The 12,869-nt window shown below is 46.7% G+C and overlaps 1 protein-coding gene across 9 annotated transcripts in view; it reads right to left on the minus strand.

Moving 5' to 3' along the window:
- The window catches only part of ELOVL5 (ELOVL fatty acid elongase 5), a 70,935-nt gene that overhangs the window by 20,412 nt on the left and 37,654 nt on the right, over positions 1 to 12,869 (minus strand). For 5 of the 9 annotated variants that reach the window (XM_057554432.1, XM_057554434.1, XM_057554433.1 and 2 more), the window contains 2 exons: positions 5,080 to 5,145; positions 1,728 to 1,915 (listed from right to left, as the gene is read on the minus strand). In XM_057554432.1, the coding sequence (XP_057410415.1) occupies positions 1,728 to 1,915; positions 5,080 to 5,137 (246 nt within the window). In that variant the 5' untranslated portion in view covers positions 5,138 to 5,145. The remainder of the gene's footprint in view (positions 1 to 1,727; positions 1,916 to 5,079; positions 5,146 to 12,869) is intronic. The other 4 variants (XM_057554440.1, XM_057554437.1, XM_057554439.1 and 1 more) reach the window with 1 other exon arrangement.

The raw sequence follows: 12,869 nt of genomic DNA on the forward strand, positions 1-12,869 counted from the left end.
CTCAACATCTTCCAATGTTTTCGCCAAGCTGTGCTGGAGGGAAATCTGTACTTCCTATTATAATGCTTTTAGAACCCCCCCCAAATTCAGCCACATGCACTTGGAAGCAATCTACCCAGCACTCTTCTTCCCCTCTTTACCAGGGAATTACCTGTTTGAGAGGTTAATTATGAAGTTGTAATTATATCTCTAGGGCTTGAGAAACATATAAGGCAGATACTTAAGTTCTGGAAGATTTAATAGTCTTAAGTACTTTTTCTCTAGAATATTGCTAGGCGTAATAATAAACTCTATAAGAGCCTTCTCAAGGAAATGGCTCTACCATCTATCAAGTGGGGGAAAGTAAACGGTTCGCTCTAAGACACCTGACGGCTTGCTGCGGCTTTGTCCCTGGAACACAGAGATGAGCACAGTGCTGGGCCCACTCCTGTGCACTGCCCTTGCCTCCAGGCCCGCAATCTCCATCTCGGAGGCTAATTAAACTGCTTTCGCTCTAGCCAGAAAGGAAGCAAAAAAGGAGTTGTGAGCATTTCACATACTGTCAGGCATAAAAGCAATGATAGTAGCATCTACCAGCCTAGTCATAAAACCTTTACCTTGGCTTATGAAACACATTGGGGGGACCAGACCTAGACCTCTCCCAGCGGCAGTGCCTCTGCCGATCAGACACTTGCTTCCCACCAGCTCCTGCATCACACGCACACCCCCGCACACGCCCACACGCAGACGGGGAGACCCCCGTCACAGCCCGAGGCTGCTGGGGAATTCACTGCAAGATTCGTATTGATTTCTCCTCTTTTCTTCTCCCTTACTACTCCTTGGAGAATTAAAGCCACAATGAAAGGTTAAAAATCCAAACAGGAGGTCTTGCAAGTGTTTGTTTTATGTATGGCTTAAGTCTCAGCCCCAGAGATTTAGCAGTAGTTTTGTACTGTAAACCTGAACAGTGTAGTTCTGCCCCTAAAAATGCATACAAATCGTACTTATCACGGAGGGAGCTTTCCTCCCCTTCTAGCTTTATAGGCTAAGTGACTCTACTGTCAAAATAGGAGGCTTAAGTTTTGATTCCGATGTGTCTTTCACTCTTACTTAAGCCTTCAAGATCATCAAATTTGGTTTTCAACATCCCTGTTATATAGAAAAAATAATCTGGCCTGAACTTAGACCATTCCAACCCTAAACGCAGACCTCACTATCTAGTCTTCTTAGCTTTGAAAAAAATAACCTGTCAAAGCGCCAAGCTGTTTACAGTGATCAGATCAGGATGGAGAGGCTGACCGACCACAAACATAGCAAATGCAGACTCTGCCCACTTCCTTCCCCGGCTGCCTCCAAACAAGAACCAGGCATTTATTAAATGCTTCATAATAAAAGGCTCACAGGTCTGTTTTTTGCGTTCTGTTCGTTTTCTACTCTGTGTTCTGCTTGCGTAAGAGTATTTCTGAAAATATTTATTTTAATTCTGAGTATAATACAGAACATAAATAACAAAAGAATCCATAGCAAAGCCTTCTATTTTAGATAGATGTGCCCAGAAGGCACATTTGTACAAATAACTCTGGCGTTTTGAAACATCGATTTTATAACATCCTCGAAACGCATTACCGTACCTGCCCTCCCTGTTCTCTCCCCCCCATGCAGCTGCCTTTCTCCACTTGGGAGCACAATTCAGGACGGTGACACGAGTGCATTTAAGTGAGAGGAAGCTGTGTTAACCTCTGACCTACCTCACAGAACATATAGAGAGACAGCAGCGTGAGTCCAAGGTTATACACCACTAAAATCCCCCGACAAGAAAACGGCGGCCTATTCTTCATGTATTTTGGTCCCAGCCACACAATTAGCAAGTATAGGATGGAGCAGAGCAAAGTAGGGATATAATTGTCCAGAAGAAACCATCCTTTTACTCTGAGATCTGGAAAATATTAAAAGAAACAACATTTAGTGATTAACAAAGTAGATACAAAAATAGAAACAATGTTTTTCAAACATTCAAACATTAATTAAAACTTCCCAAGCCAACAAAGCAACTGGAAGAGGAACTGTCTTCAATATACAGCCTCAAGGTGAGGCTCACATTCATGTTCTGAATAACGACATGCGTTATTATTCACAGGTTCTGCTAAATAATTTTAAAAAATCCTTTCCAAAGAATCTTAAAGAAGCCAAGGAAGGGTTCGAGCCCTGGTCTGGGAGGATCCCACATGCCGCGGAGCAACTAGGCCCGTGAGCCACAACTACTGAGCCTGCGCGTCTGGAGCCTGCGCTCTGCAACAAGAGAGGCCGCGACAGTGAGAGGCCCGCGCACCGCGATGAAGAGTGGCCCCCACTTGCCGCAACTAGAGAAAGCCCTCGCATAGAAACGAAGACCCAACACAGCCAAAAATAAATAAATAAATAAATAAATAAATTAAAAAAAAAAAAAAAAGAAACCAAGGAGAAAGCTCAATTTTCCATTAACTGGATTGATTAACCAGGCTTGCTGAATTATGCATGGGACAAGGAAACCCTAGAAATGGCAGTCTTTGAGCTCCAAAGCCCTCCATCTCAGCCCAGTGTCAGCCAGTCTGCGCAGACTCAGAAAACGTGCCACTCAGCCAGCTCAGTGATCGTCTCTGATTCAACAGGCAGCGTCTGCCACGAGTGCCATGGGCAACAGCAGCGGGGATGATATTTTAACAAGTGAGGGTGAAGCAGCAATGACCAGGTAAGTGAAGAACAGAAGCTTGAGAGAGAAGACCTATATTGATTCAAGGAAATTACTGGCACAGGAGGGACCTCCCTGGCTCCCCTCCCCTAGGCAGGAAGGAGGAGGAAAAGGAAAATTCACTCCAAGTAGCTGCCGGCGGCAACCTGACAGCCCTCCAGTGGCTGGGAGCAAACTCCCTGGCAGCCGGATCCCTTGGGTGTTATATGTTCCCTGCAAGACTCAACTCCATCCTCTGGCTGACTCCCAGGAAGCCATCTCTGCAGCACGCCCCCCTCTGCATCCTGCTACGGTGAGCCCCCAAACCTGTAGCCCTTCACTCTACATACCCTCCAAGGCCCCCCCACTGTGGAGCTCAGAGGCACATGCTGGTTTCACCTCCGTATCTTCTAAGCAGCAGCAGCTAAGTGGGGACAGTGTCTCAGCCCCTTCTGTGAGCTCCTGGCTGGACCATCTTGCTACTCTCTCCAATGCTCTCTCCCTTGACCTTGTAGGACAAGCATAGGTTAAGTGGAGCATACATCCACTTGGGAAACCACTGTCAGTCTCCTTTCTTGCCGACACCCTAAATTCCCCGTGTTTCTTCTCTTGGCTTTAGATGGAGTCGCCCTCCACCCTCTCCCCACTAGTGATGCTAGGGTGGTGGCCACTTCTGCCGAACTGTGCTTCTCAGAAGCCCTTCAGGGGAGCGGCCGCCCCAGTGAGCTTAACAAGACGATTCTTAACCCCTTCTGTTCTCAGCTCTGGGCTGGAAGCCGTCAATTCTGAGAAAACAAGTTCCTCCGTAGCAACTGACATCAGACTGTTACAAATATTGATGTGTACATAATCACAAACACAATAAATGCGCCCACAAAAACCTCCCATTTCCTTTTACTTAACGCTGTTTTGCACTGTGCTTTTAAAATTTTATCACAGATCTTCATTCTTCTATATGACCAAGTATCCAAGTACTTCCTGGGTGGCTGGCCCCAACCCCAGGCGGTAAATCCTTAGGGATCTAGTCAACTGTGGAGACCTAACCCACTCCCTGGGGACTGGCTCAGACATAAACATGTGGAGCAACTGTGGCCACTGAACTCTTGAGGAGATGACAGTTTGTGAAGAGCTCTGGGGAAGAATTTACTTGTTCTTAAAACCGTGCAAATGATCAGACTTCTCCCTCCTCCTCTGGAGGTGCAGCCTAGAGCTGTAGAAGCCACCTTGCAACCACGAAAGGTGGGGAAACCTATCCTGAGGACAGAGCTGCTGACATACCGAGGATGCAAGGTAGGAAATGACAAGAATGGGGTTCTTGGGTATCATCACGGAGCCCCTGAAGTAACTCAGATCACATAATGTAAGCTAATAATTTTTATTATTGTTTCAGCCATTTAAAATTGGATTTTTGATCCAGCAACACTCAAAGGAAGGCATCGTCCCAACACCAGCACAGAGAGATAGATCTGGCTTGTTCTTTTCCAAGGGCTGCACACTAATTTAACTTGTCCCCTACGGATGGGCTTCTAGATTATTTCCAGTTTTGACAAGCGATGCTGTTAAGCACCTTCCTTATACGTATCTTTGCTGAGTCAAAGGACACGAGCATTTTAATTTCAACAGAAAACACAACTGCCCTCCAGAGAGGTTACCCCAAGTTAGACTCTTTCTCCACATCCTCACTATTACCACAGATGGTATCAGCCTTATTTCATCTCTGCCTTACTAACAGATGAAGTTCCTTTTATTGTTTTCTTTTGTATTTTAAAAGACACAAGTGAACTGAGAATCTTTTCATCTGTTTAAAAGCCTCTTGCAGTTTTCCTAAGAATCTTCCTGGGAACTCCCAAAGTTCCTTCTTTACAACTAAGACATTATAGATGACATTAGAAGAAGGTGTAACATGGAGCTGACCTACTTCCTAAAAGGTAATGAAAGATGAGCAAAAGAGCTCAGGTGTATATATCTAGCCATTGACGTGACACAACACAAAAGGACATTAAAAAGCCCTTAGAATTGTAAAAGGGGAAGAGTTTTAAACTCCTATTGCAGCAGTGCATTTTGGAAGTCAGTTTCAGCTGGAGACTAACAAGAACTGAGGAAACCATGCCACCAGCAATGGTGAAATCTGTGGCATTCTCAGGCTGCAAGCTTGACAGCAAACCTGAGCTCCAGCCAAAGTCAGCAGAGGGTCACAGTACCTGTGTCTCCGCCCCAGCAGCCAGGGGACCTCAGAGGACTCCAAGCCCCTGGTATCCAGGACAAAGCGTTAGTCTAATCATTGGAAAATGCTCATGTTTTCTAGAATGTCTTTGTGCAATATTTACATGTGCCTGTAACAAGGAGCGGGGGGTGGGGGAAGGAGGAGGGAGCAAAACCCAAAACCACCTTACCTCGGGGGCCGAGCAATGCCTGGAAATAGGTACTAAGTGATGCATCAAAGTGTTCCATTTTAAAACCTATTAAGAAAAAGAGACATTGATTAAATCTCTACTCAAAATGCTTTTTGTATTTTTTCATAAAACAACAAGAACAAATTCTTTTCAGGGAACATGCTCTGGACAAGGTTAAGTTCCTCATGTTCAAACAATTTCTTTTTAAACTCACAAAAGTAACCTATGGGCTAAGTTCTAATTTGAAAATCAAAAGAAAAGACACAATCCCGTGAATTCACTTTATAAATGAAGCGCCAGTTTTCTGTGCTTCTTTTCTCAGCTCTGTAAAAACTCTCTCTTTGAAGCTGAAATCTCAGTGGGGAGAAGGATGGAACTGGATAGAAAGGAGGCAGACAGGGAAGAGCCCATTGGGGCAAACAGGACCGCCACAGGGAGAAGACAGTTCCCCTGCTGGGTACTTTTATTAATTACTGTCTTAACGTACTCACGTCCATAGTAAAAAAAAAATTCAAACATTTAAAATGAAAAGAGGAGGTAAGAAAAATCTCATCACTTTGCTCCAACACAATCCCTCCAGCCCACTGTTAGAAGGAACCTACTGGTACCATACTTCCAGAGATTTCTCTCTTTTGAGCACAAAAGAAGTCATGCCAAATGGGAGTTTTTACAATTGCTGGTCACAACCCATTAATAGATGATCAAGTCAACTTCGCATTAGAAATAATAAACTGATCATAATAATCAGAGTGCTTTGCCCTTAGTGAGAATGAATACTGTCGTGAATCTTCAGTGTTACTGTACCATACTTATGAGTATGATGTACTCAGCTGTGATGTGAAATATATTCTTACTGTGGTAACTGCAAAAAAAAAAAAAAAAAAAAAAAAAGGCTTGGAAAAATACTGCCGATTGTTTTCACTGACAACATCTTGGAGATGATCTCCTATTACTGGTTACAGACCTACCTCCATCTTTAAGACTTTATAACTCCCTATCTTCCCCCATTTAAGATTTACATTTACAGGGTAGCGAAGCATCTTTTCATCTGTGTATTGACTAGATTTTCTATATTAAAGTTAGGAGGCAGACGTTTAACTGTCTTGGTCATTACTCTCATAGAAATAACCACAAATATTTTTGCTTCCAAGGGCAAAGGCAGAATTGGTTTCATCAACTAGGCAGTTAATCATTTGCCATCCATGACACTTTGAAAGCAGCAGCGACCAGGGTTCTGTTCCAGCATCTGTCCTGCCCTGGGGGGAGACTTGCAGGGCGCGGACTCCCTCGGCCAAGAAGCCACCAGCTCCCACACACCCAAGTGCCAACCATTTGATATGCCACCTTTGTCATTCAACAGTTACACAACCAGGCAGAAAAGCATGACAGGCTGGCAGGTGATTAAGAGGTTCCACGTTGGGCTCCTTATCAGACAATTTGGGTTTGAAACCCATTTTTTCCACTTAATAGTAATATGGCCTTGGACAAGTTATTTAGCCTCCTACCTGTAACATGTGGGAAATAATAATTGCCCCTCAGGCTGTTAAGAAGAGCAAATGATCTAATACACTAATACCCCCCTAAGGTCCTTAGAGCAGTGCCTGGCACGCAGCAAGCCCTCCCATAAAGGCTTCCTGCTGTGTGTCTGCCGCAGGGTCCACTCCACAGTGGATACCGCCAGTGCCCGTGTGCCCTGCCCACTAAACTCCCACCAGTGAGCTCACAACGTCCAATGCAAGTCCTAACACCCCCAGGGGGCAGCGATGGAAGGTGGGATAGTTGACAACGTCTCAGGAGAGAGGCACCTGTCAGCGTGAAGCATTATCTGAGCATGAAAGATGAGACTGAAATGAACGTACTAAACCTGCCGTGTACAAAGGATTGTCGAATAGGGAAAAACACAAAGAGCTCGCCTGGAGGCCTAGAACAGACTAGACTTTCACGATGGGGGAGAAGGCACGTGCTGAACACCAAAACCAACCGAGTCTGCCAACAAGCAGATGTTGGAAATGATGCATATATGCATTAACAACAAGCTGTAAAAGTCCTAGCAAGTAACAGCATTCTGGGATCTAACATCAGGAGCACACCTGACGAAAACAGTAAGAATATCATTCTCATTTTTAACTAAGAGCCCTTTCACAGGAGCCTGTAACCAGTTTTGGTTTCTATGTAGGGAGGATGTAGAAAAGCTGGAAACAGAAGTAAAGGAGTGCTCAAAAATGACAGGAAACAGACCTGTGGGGTGGAGGTGGGGGGAGAACATCCGTGGACTTAGGGAAAAAATGAGGCCCAGGAATGGGTATAAATGACCCATCGTTACAAAGATGACAACGCTGACGTCATGGCAACAGAAAAGCAGCCTGGCTAAACACAAGGTAAAATTTCAGTCCAATCACTCTGAACCCAGCAGCAGGCCCCCAGAAGAGACTATGGGATCTAGTATGTGGTGATACTGAAGACTTCTGTTACAGGCCGTCTGTCCTGAACAATCCGAATCTGAACCCGTCCTGAGCCCTGCAGGAGGCGGCAGCACGGGGGCTCATTCTAAGACGGAACATCTCCACACGCTTCTGTCAGTAAGGGCCCAGCTGTTCTTAGACCACATTTCTTCTCAGCTTGAGAATTCTCTCAGGCTTGCAGAACTTTTCACCATCAAACGTAGGAACACGTGAAAGAGCTAGCCGAACAATCACAACAGTAGTAATTTTCAGAGAGAGTTGCTCATAATTCCTGAAATGTCTATGTTGAAAAGGGGGAACATGAGGCCCTAACCAGCAGAGCCCCTGGCTGGGGAATCGGAGGCCTGGTTGTGGGCTGGACGCGGCCACGTTCATGGCTTTCCCCATCCTCTCCCCCAGCCAAGCCCACAACTGGACATGTCCCATGACCTTCTCAGAAGGGGCTGTTTTCACACCGGTCACCAGGAGGCTTCTCCAGCAAAGGTTTGCTTTCATCATCGCAGCACAGTGCCATGTCCCTGTCCAGCCGGCCACACGTCCAGATCCCTTAATACCATGGATTCATTTCTCATTCACACCACACGCTTACCAAGCGCCTGCCCCGTGCCAGGCGCAGAGGCAGGACGGCCCTGACGGGTGCAGCAGGGAACAAAATTCCAGGCTGGGCAGGAACACACATGTAAAATACGTTACGTAGTGACTGTCAGCAAGAAAAAATAAAGGAGGGTAAAGGGGATGGGATCACGGAGCGAAAATTTACTGTGGAAAATGCGGTCGTCACTCGGATAAGGTGACCACAGAGCAGAGAGAAAGGGCACTCCAGTTTGAGGGCCAGCTGGGGGCAGTGGCCTGGGGCCATCGCCCCTCTGTCCTCCCCTCCCCGCCCACTGGGGTTCACAGAAATCAACCCCGCGGTGCGGGGAGCTCGTGGCCACCGGCTGGCAGGGGAGGCGGCACCTTAGCTGCACTCACACCCATCCCCGCGTCCCCTTCGCAGCTCCCGGGCTGGCCCGCCTGGCAGGAACAGGACAAAAGGTCCCAGCAAGTGAACTCCTCCCACCGGGCCGACCTGCCCTGCTGGGCGAACTGCGCACTTGCTGAGCAGCCTGTGGGCTGAGCTGTGCTCTTTTGTACTTTTCTAAAGGAACGGGGGGAGAGGCACGGGGCCCTGCAAAGCCCTTGACACTCTGCCTGGCGATCTGGGATCACGGGAATGGCATGACCCACTTTACACAAGGTGTCCAACCGCACGGCCAGGTCTGTGGCCTGCCTGACTGCGGCAGATCCCCATCTTCCAAGCTGCACGTGGGCTGGGAACGTCACTTCTTAACACCCAGCCAACCTACTGGCAGCTTGGGCGAGCTGGGTCACGCAGGCACACAGCTGCTCTGGACAATTGTACTCGCAGGGACCAAGCCCAGGCGCTGGGCCCACGCAAGAGGAGCTCTGGTCCTGAGCGCAGCAAAAGAATAAGCCATTCTTTGATGTGACTGGTTCCCCACACTCAGACAGGAAAAAGGGAGAGTCAGCACCTCCCAGGGGCCAGATCACGCTGACACCAAGCCAAGCATCGCCTCCCCACCCTCTTTAACCAGGAGTCTCTGGCACTCGCTCAGCCTGCGGGGCCTCCCAGAATGACAGGTCACGACAGGGAGTAATCAGATACATTAAGGAAAATTCCAACCACAACAGCATCCAAAAGCTCTTCACGAGTTCAAGGGCCACACACAGAAAATGACAACGGTGAAAACAGGATAAGGGCAGAAAACACGGGCAGGTAAATTAGAATAGATTTTAAAGAACTCTTGTACGCACATTTCCCAGAAGACACTCTTAGTTGAAAGCCACTTCCCACTATCAAATTCTGGAGTGTTTTTGGTAACTATGCAGCTGTATTACAATTGCGCCTCATGCTAAGTATCTCACTAAGAAAAGAAATGATTAACTAGGGCCAGCAATTACCCTGTATTAAAAGAGGATGAGAGAGCATTCAGTACACCTTCATCTAAATCAAGGATTAGTTCTGTGACCCGTGGCAAGTTCCTGGCACGTGCACTACATATTTTAGGGTTCAGGTGAGCCTCAGGCCTAAATTCAAGAGAAACGTTCAAACTACCACAGCTCAGAATACACAAACCTGGAAATACCTGATGAAAACAGGGCACAAAAGGGCAAAACCTGAATCCCCCAAAGAGAGCCGGGCTTCTGTGGAAGATCCATCTGTCCATGAGTTAGCTCTCCGCAGGAGCAGGCCCAGGTGAGTCATCTGCGTGAGGCTGAACAACCGTTCGTTTTCACTGTGATCTAGTATCACACAGAATTTGCTGGAGGCTTGAAATAAGACACAACAAGCTTTACGGCAAATTAGTGCCCCCCCCCTTTCCACGTGGCCCCCAAGAGAGACAACAAACTGTGAGCAAATGGGGTGGTGGGGTGGCCACAGGGAAGGTCGCTGGGGTTAAGGAGAGCTGCTCCCACCGCGATTCTCAAGATGAAGTTATTGGTCTTGGTAAGAATGCAAATGTTGAGAATCTTGGCCATTTATACCTGGAGCAGGAGAAAGTGAGAAAGCTACCAAGCACGTGAAAAGTGCTGGGATCTTAAGGCAAATTTGTTTTAAAGGACAGCAAGATTTTAAAAAATTATCATAGTAAAGGAAGTTAATTACCTAAACCCACAACCAGGCTGTTTGCTGACTCTAAAGCTTAGCAGTGACGATTTATTTTCAGGGTCAAGCCCTGGTTTTTCTTGCTGCCAAGGCAATGGTGGCAGGGAGCAGTCAGCTTGCTTTGAAAGCCCCCTTTCCTGTGAAATCAGTCAAGTCACATTGCTTTTGGTTTAAAAATGTGTTTACTGCAGACATTTAACTACTGTTAGCTTCCTCATCGTGTCCTGTTTTGTTTATTTATTCATTTAGAATTGTCGCAGTTCATCTAAAAATGAGTCAGCTAAACTGAGCTTCCAGCTCCCAGGGGTCAGGAGGAAATCTCCCTCCACTTTCTGTTCTCCAACCCATTCATCCCCTTAACAGTCAACTCCTGTTAAGCAGGCATGAGAACATTCCAAGTTGCTGCCAATAACACAAAACATTAAATGGTGCTTTAATTTGGTAGTCACAACACTGTTTCTTGAATTTAAAAAGGTTTTTCTTGGTTGGAGAAAATCAGCTTGGGAATGAGTGGAGGAAAATAACCACATCTGCTCAGAAATGTTAAAATATACAACTGTCATAAAGACCCTAAGGGGAAAAACATCTAAGCACTAACAAGCTTCCAGATATGAAATCAAGTTGACAAGAGAATCCCTTTAGAGTGCTGGCACTTAAAAAGAAGATAACTCCGGATTAAATCTTGGCTCGGGAGAAATTATCTGCCACATCAACAGTGGTCCCCTCATTTCGACAATCCAGGAACCTATGCTTACTCTCATTCCCCCATAGGCTTCTCATACTCTCTTATCCTCATTCTAAGGGTACATCCAACTCTCGTTAATACTCTGATGGAGTCATTTTCTCCTACCGCACAGCAAGCACGTGAGAAAGGACATAGCTCTAGCTGAGCTTCAGGCCAGTCACTGCAAAGCTGGGGCACCACCAAGTCCTGCTACAGGTCAGCGCTGCGGTTAAAGGCTGAGCCCCTCGTTCTGGTGTAATGGACAACTGGGGCGGGGGAGGGGACTGTAAATGCTGCCACACTCAAGTTCTCCCTTATACAAAAGTTAGATGAGACAGGTTGAAAGGGAAGCCCACGTCACCTCCAACTCCTTGGTTGCAACCAGTTAACTGAAAAGCACTATTCTAACCATTGCCAGAGAAGGACATTCTATTCTTCTAAAGTGGTGGAGGGTCACACCCACTCTGTTCTTAAATGAATCATCTGTGGTCCTTCCTCTCTGTTCATTCTGTCTTCACCTTTTCTCCAAGTCCCAGGTTAGGTGTCAAGTGACTCTCCCTTGGCCTCTAGTAGCTTCTAGGGGAATTCTTATTCAGAGCTAAGGAACAGAACATAACATCAAAGTTCTTCCCCAGTAAAGACCTCACACACCAACCCACTTACCCCACAAGCATCTGGAGAGGGGTTCACTGTAGAAAATTACTCTTGGATGACTCAATTCTCATTTGAAATCAGAAGAATAAAACCAGTGACATTTGGCTTCGGCTGAAGCACACTGTCATTTGGAAGAAGACGAAGCGAATATAGACACAGAAAGCCCCTTGCCGGTGGATGAAGGCCAGACTGCTGCGGATGGATGGAGAGCTCTGCTCCCACAAAGAGCTTTGCTGACAGTAACTCATCAATCCACATGAGGCTGCGGTGAGACAAGGTGAAAGATCCGAGGGCCGGGATCAGGTCTTCCCATGACTGGTTTTACTTCTGCGCTCCTGGTGATGCTGAGAGTGACTGCCCTTCATGCCACCAGTCATCGGAAAGGCAGCTGAATATTTAACAAGCGCCTACTATGTGCCAAGCAGTATACAAGTACTGCTCGTTAGGAAAACGACAGTGACAGAGACAGACATCACTCTGCCCTCCTGAAACAAAGTGGTTAGCAGTGTGCAAAGACCCTGTGGGGAGCACTGGTCAGGAGCCCGATAGCCAGGGTTCCGGTCACTGCTCCACTACTTACTAGCTGTGTGATCTTGGGCCAGTTACTTAATTTCCTCACCTGTAAAAGAAGGGCCATTGACAGTGCCTTCTCCATGGGATTAAATGAGTTAATAATATATGTAAAATATTTACAATCATGCACGCACACAATAGATACAAACGTATCTGTGTTATTATCATCATTACAAAGACCTCTGGCACTGACCAAATTCACATTCAATGTTCATGTGAGTTTTTGCTAAGCCATAGACTGGTGTCCCCTGCAAAGTCCACGGGCAATGAAACCATCCCACATCCACACCTCACAGCTCTGGCATTCATTCTCTACTTTCGATGGGATGACATAATATGTGCAAATCCAGGAGACTTTTTTTTTTTTTTAAATTTATTTATTTAATTAATTTATTTATTTATTTTTGGCTGTGCTGGGTCTTCGGTTCGTGCGAGGGCTTTCTCTAGTTGCGGCAAGCGGGGGCCACTCTTCATCGCGGTGCGCGGGCCTTTCACTATCGCGGCCCCTCCCGCTGCGGGGCACAGGCTCCAGATGCGCAGGCTCAGCAGCTGTGGCTCACGGGCCCAGCCGCTCCGTGGCATGTGGGATCTTCCCAGACCAGGGCTCGAACCCGTGTCTCCTGCATTAGCAGGCAGACTCTCAACCACTGCGCCACCAGGGAAGCCCCAGGAGACTTTTAAGAGTCTCTAGATAAATTCTCTGGAATGT

Source organism: Balaenoptera acutorostrata, chromosome 10 (assembly GCF_949987535.1).
Source record: "Balaenoptera acutorostrata chromosome 10, mBalAcu1.1, whole genome shotgun sequence".
In the NCBI taxonomy this organism is placed as follows: domain Eukaryota; kingdom Metazoa; phylum Chordata; class Mammalia; order Artiodactyla; family Balaenopteridae; genus Balaenoptera; species Balaenoptera acutorostrata.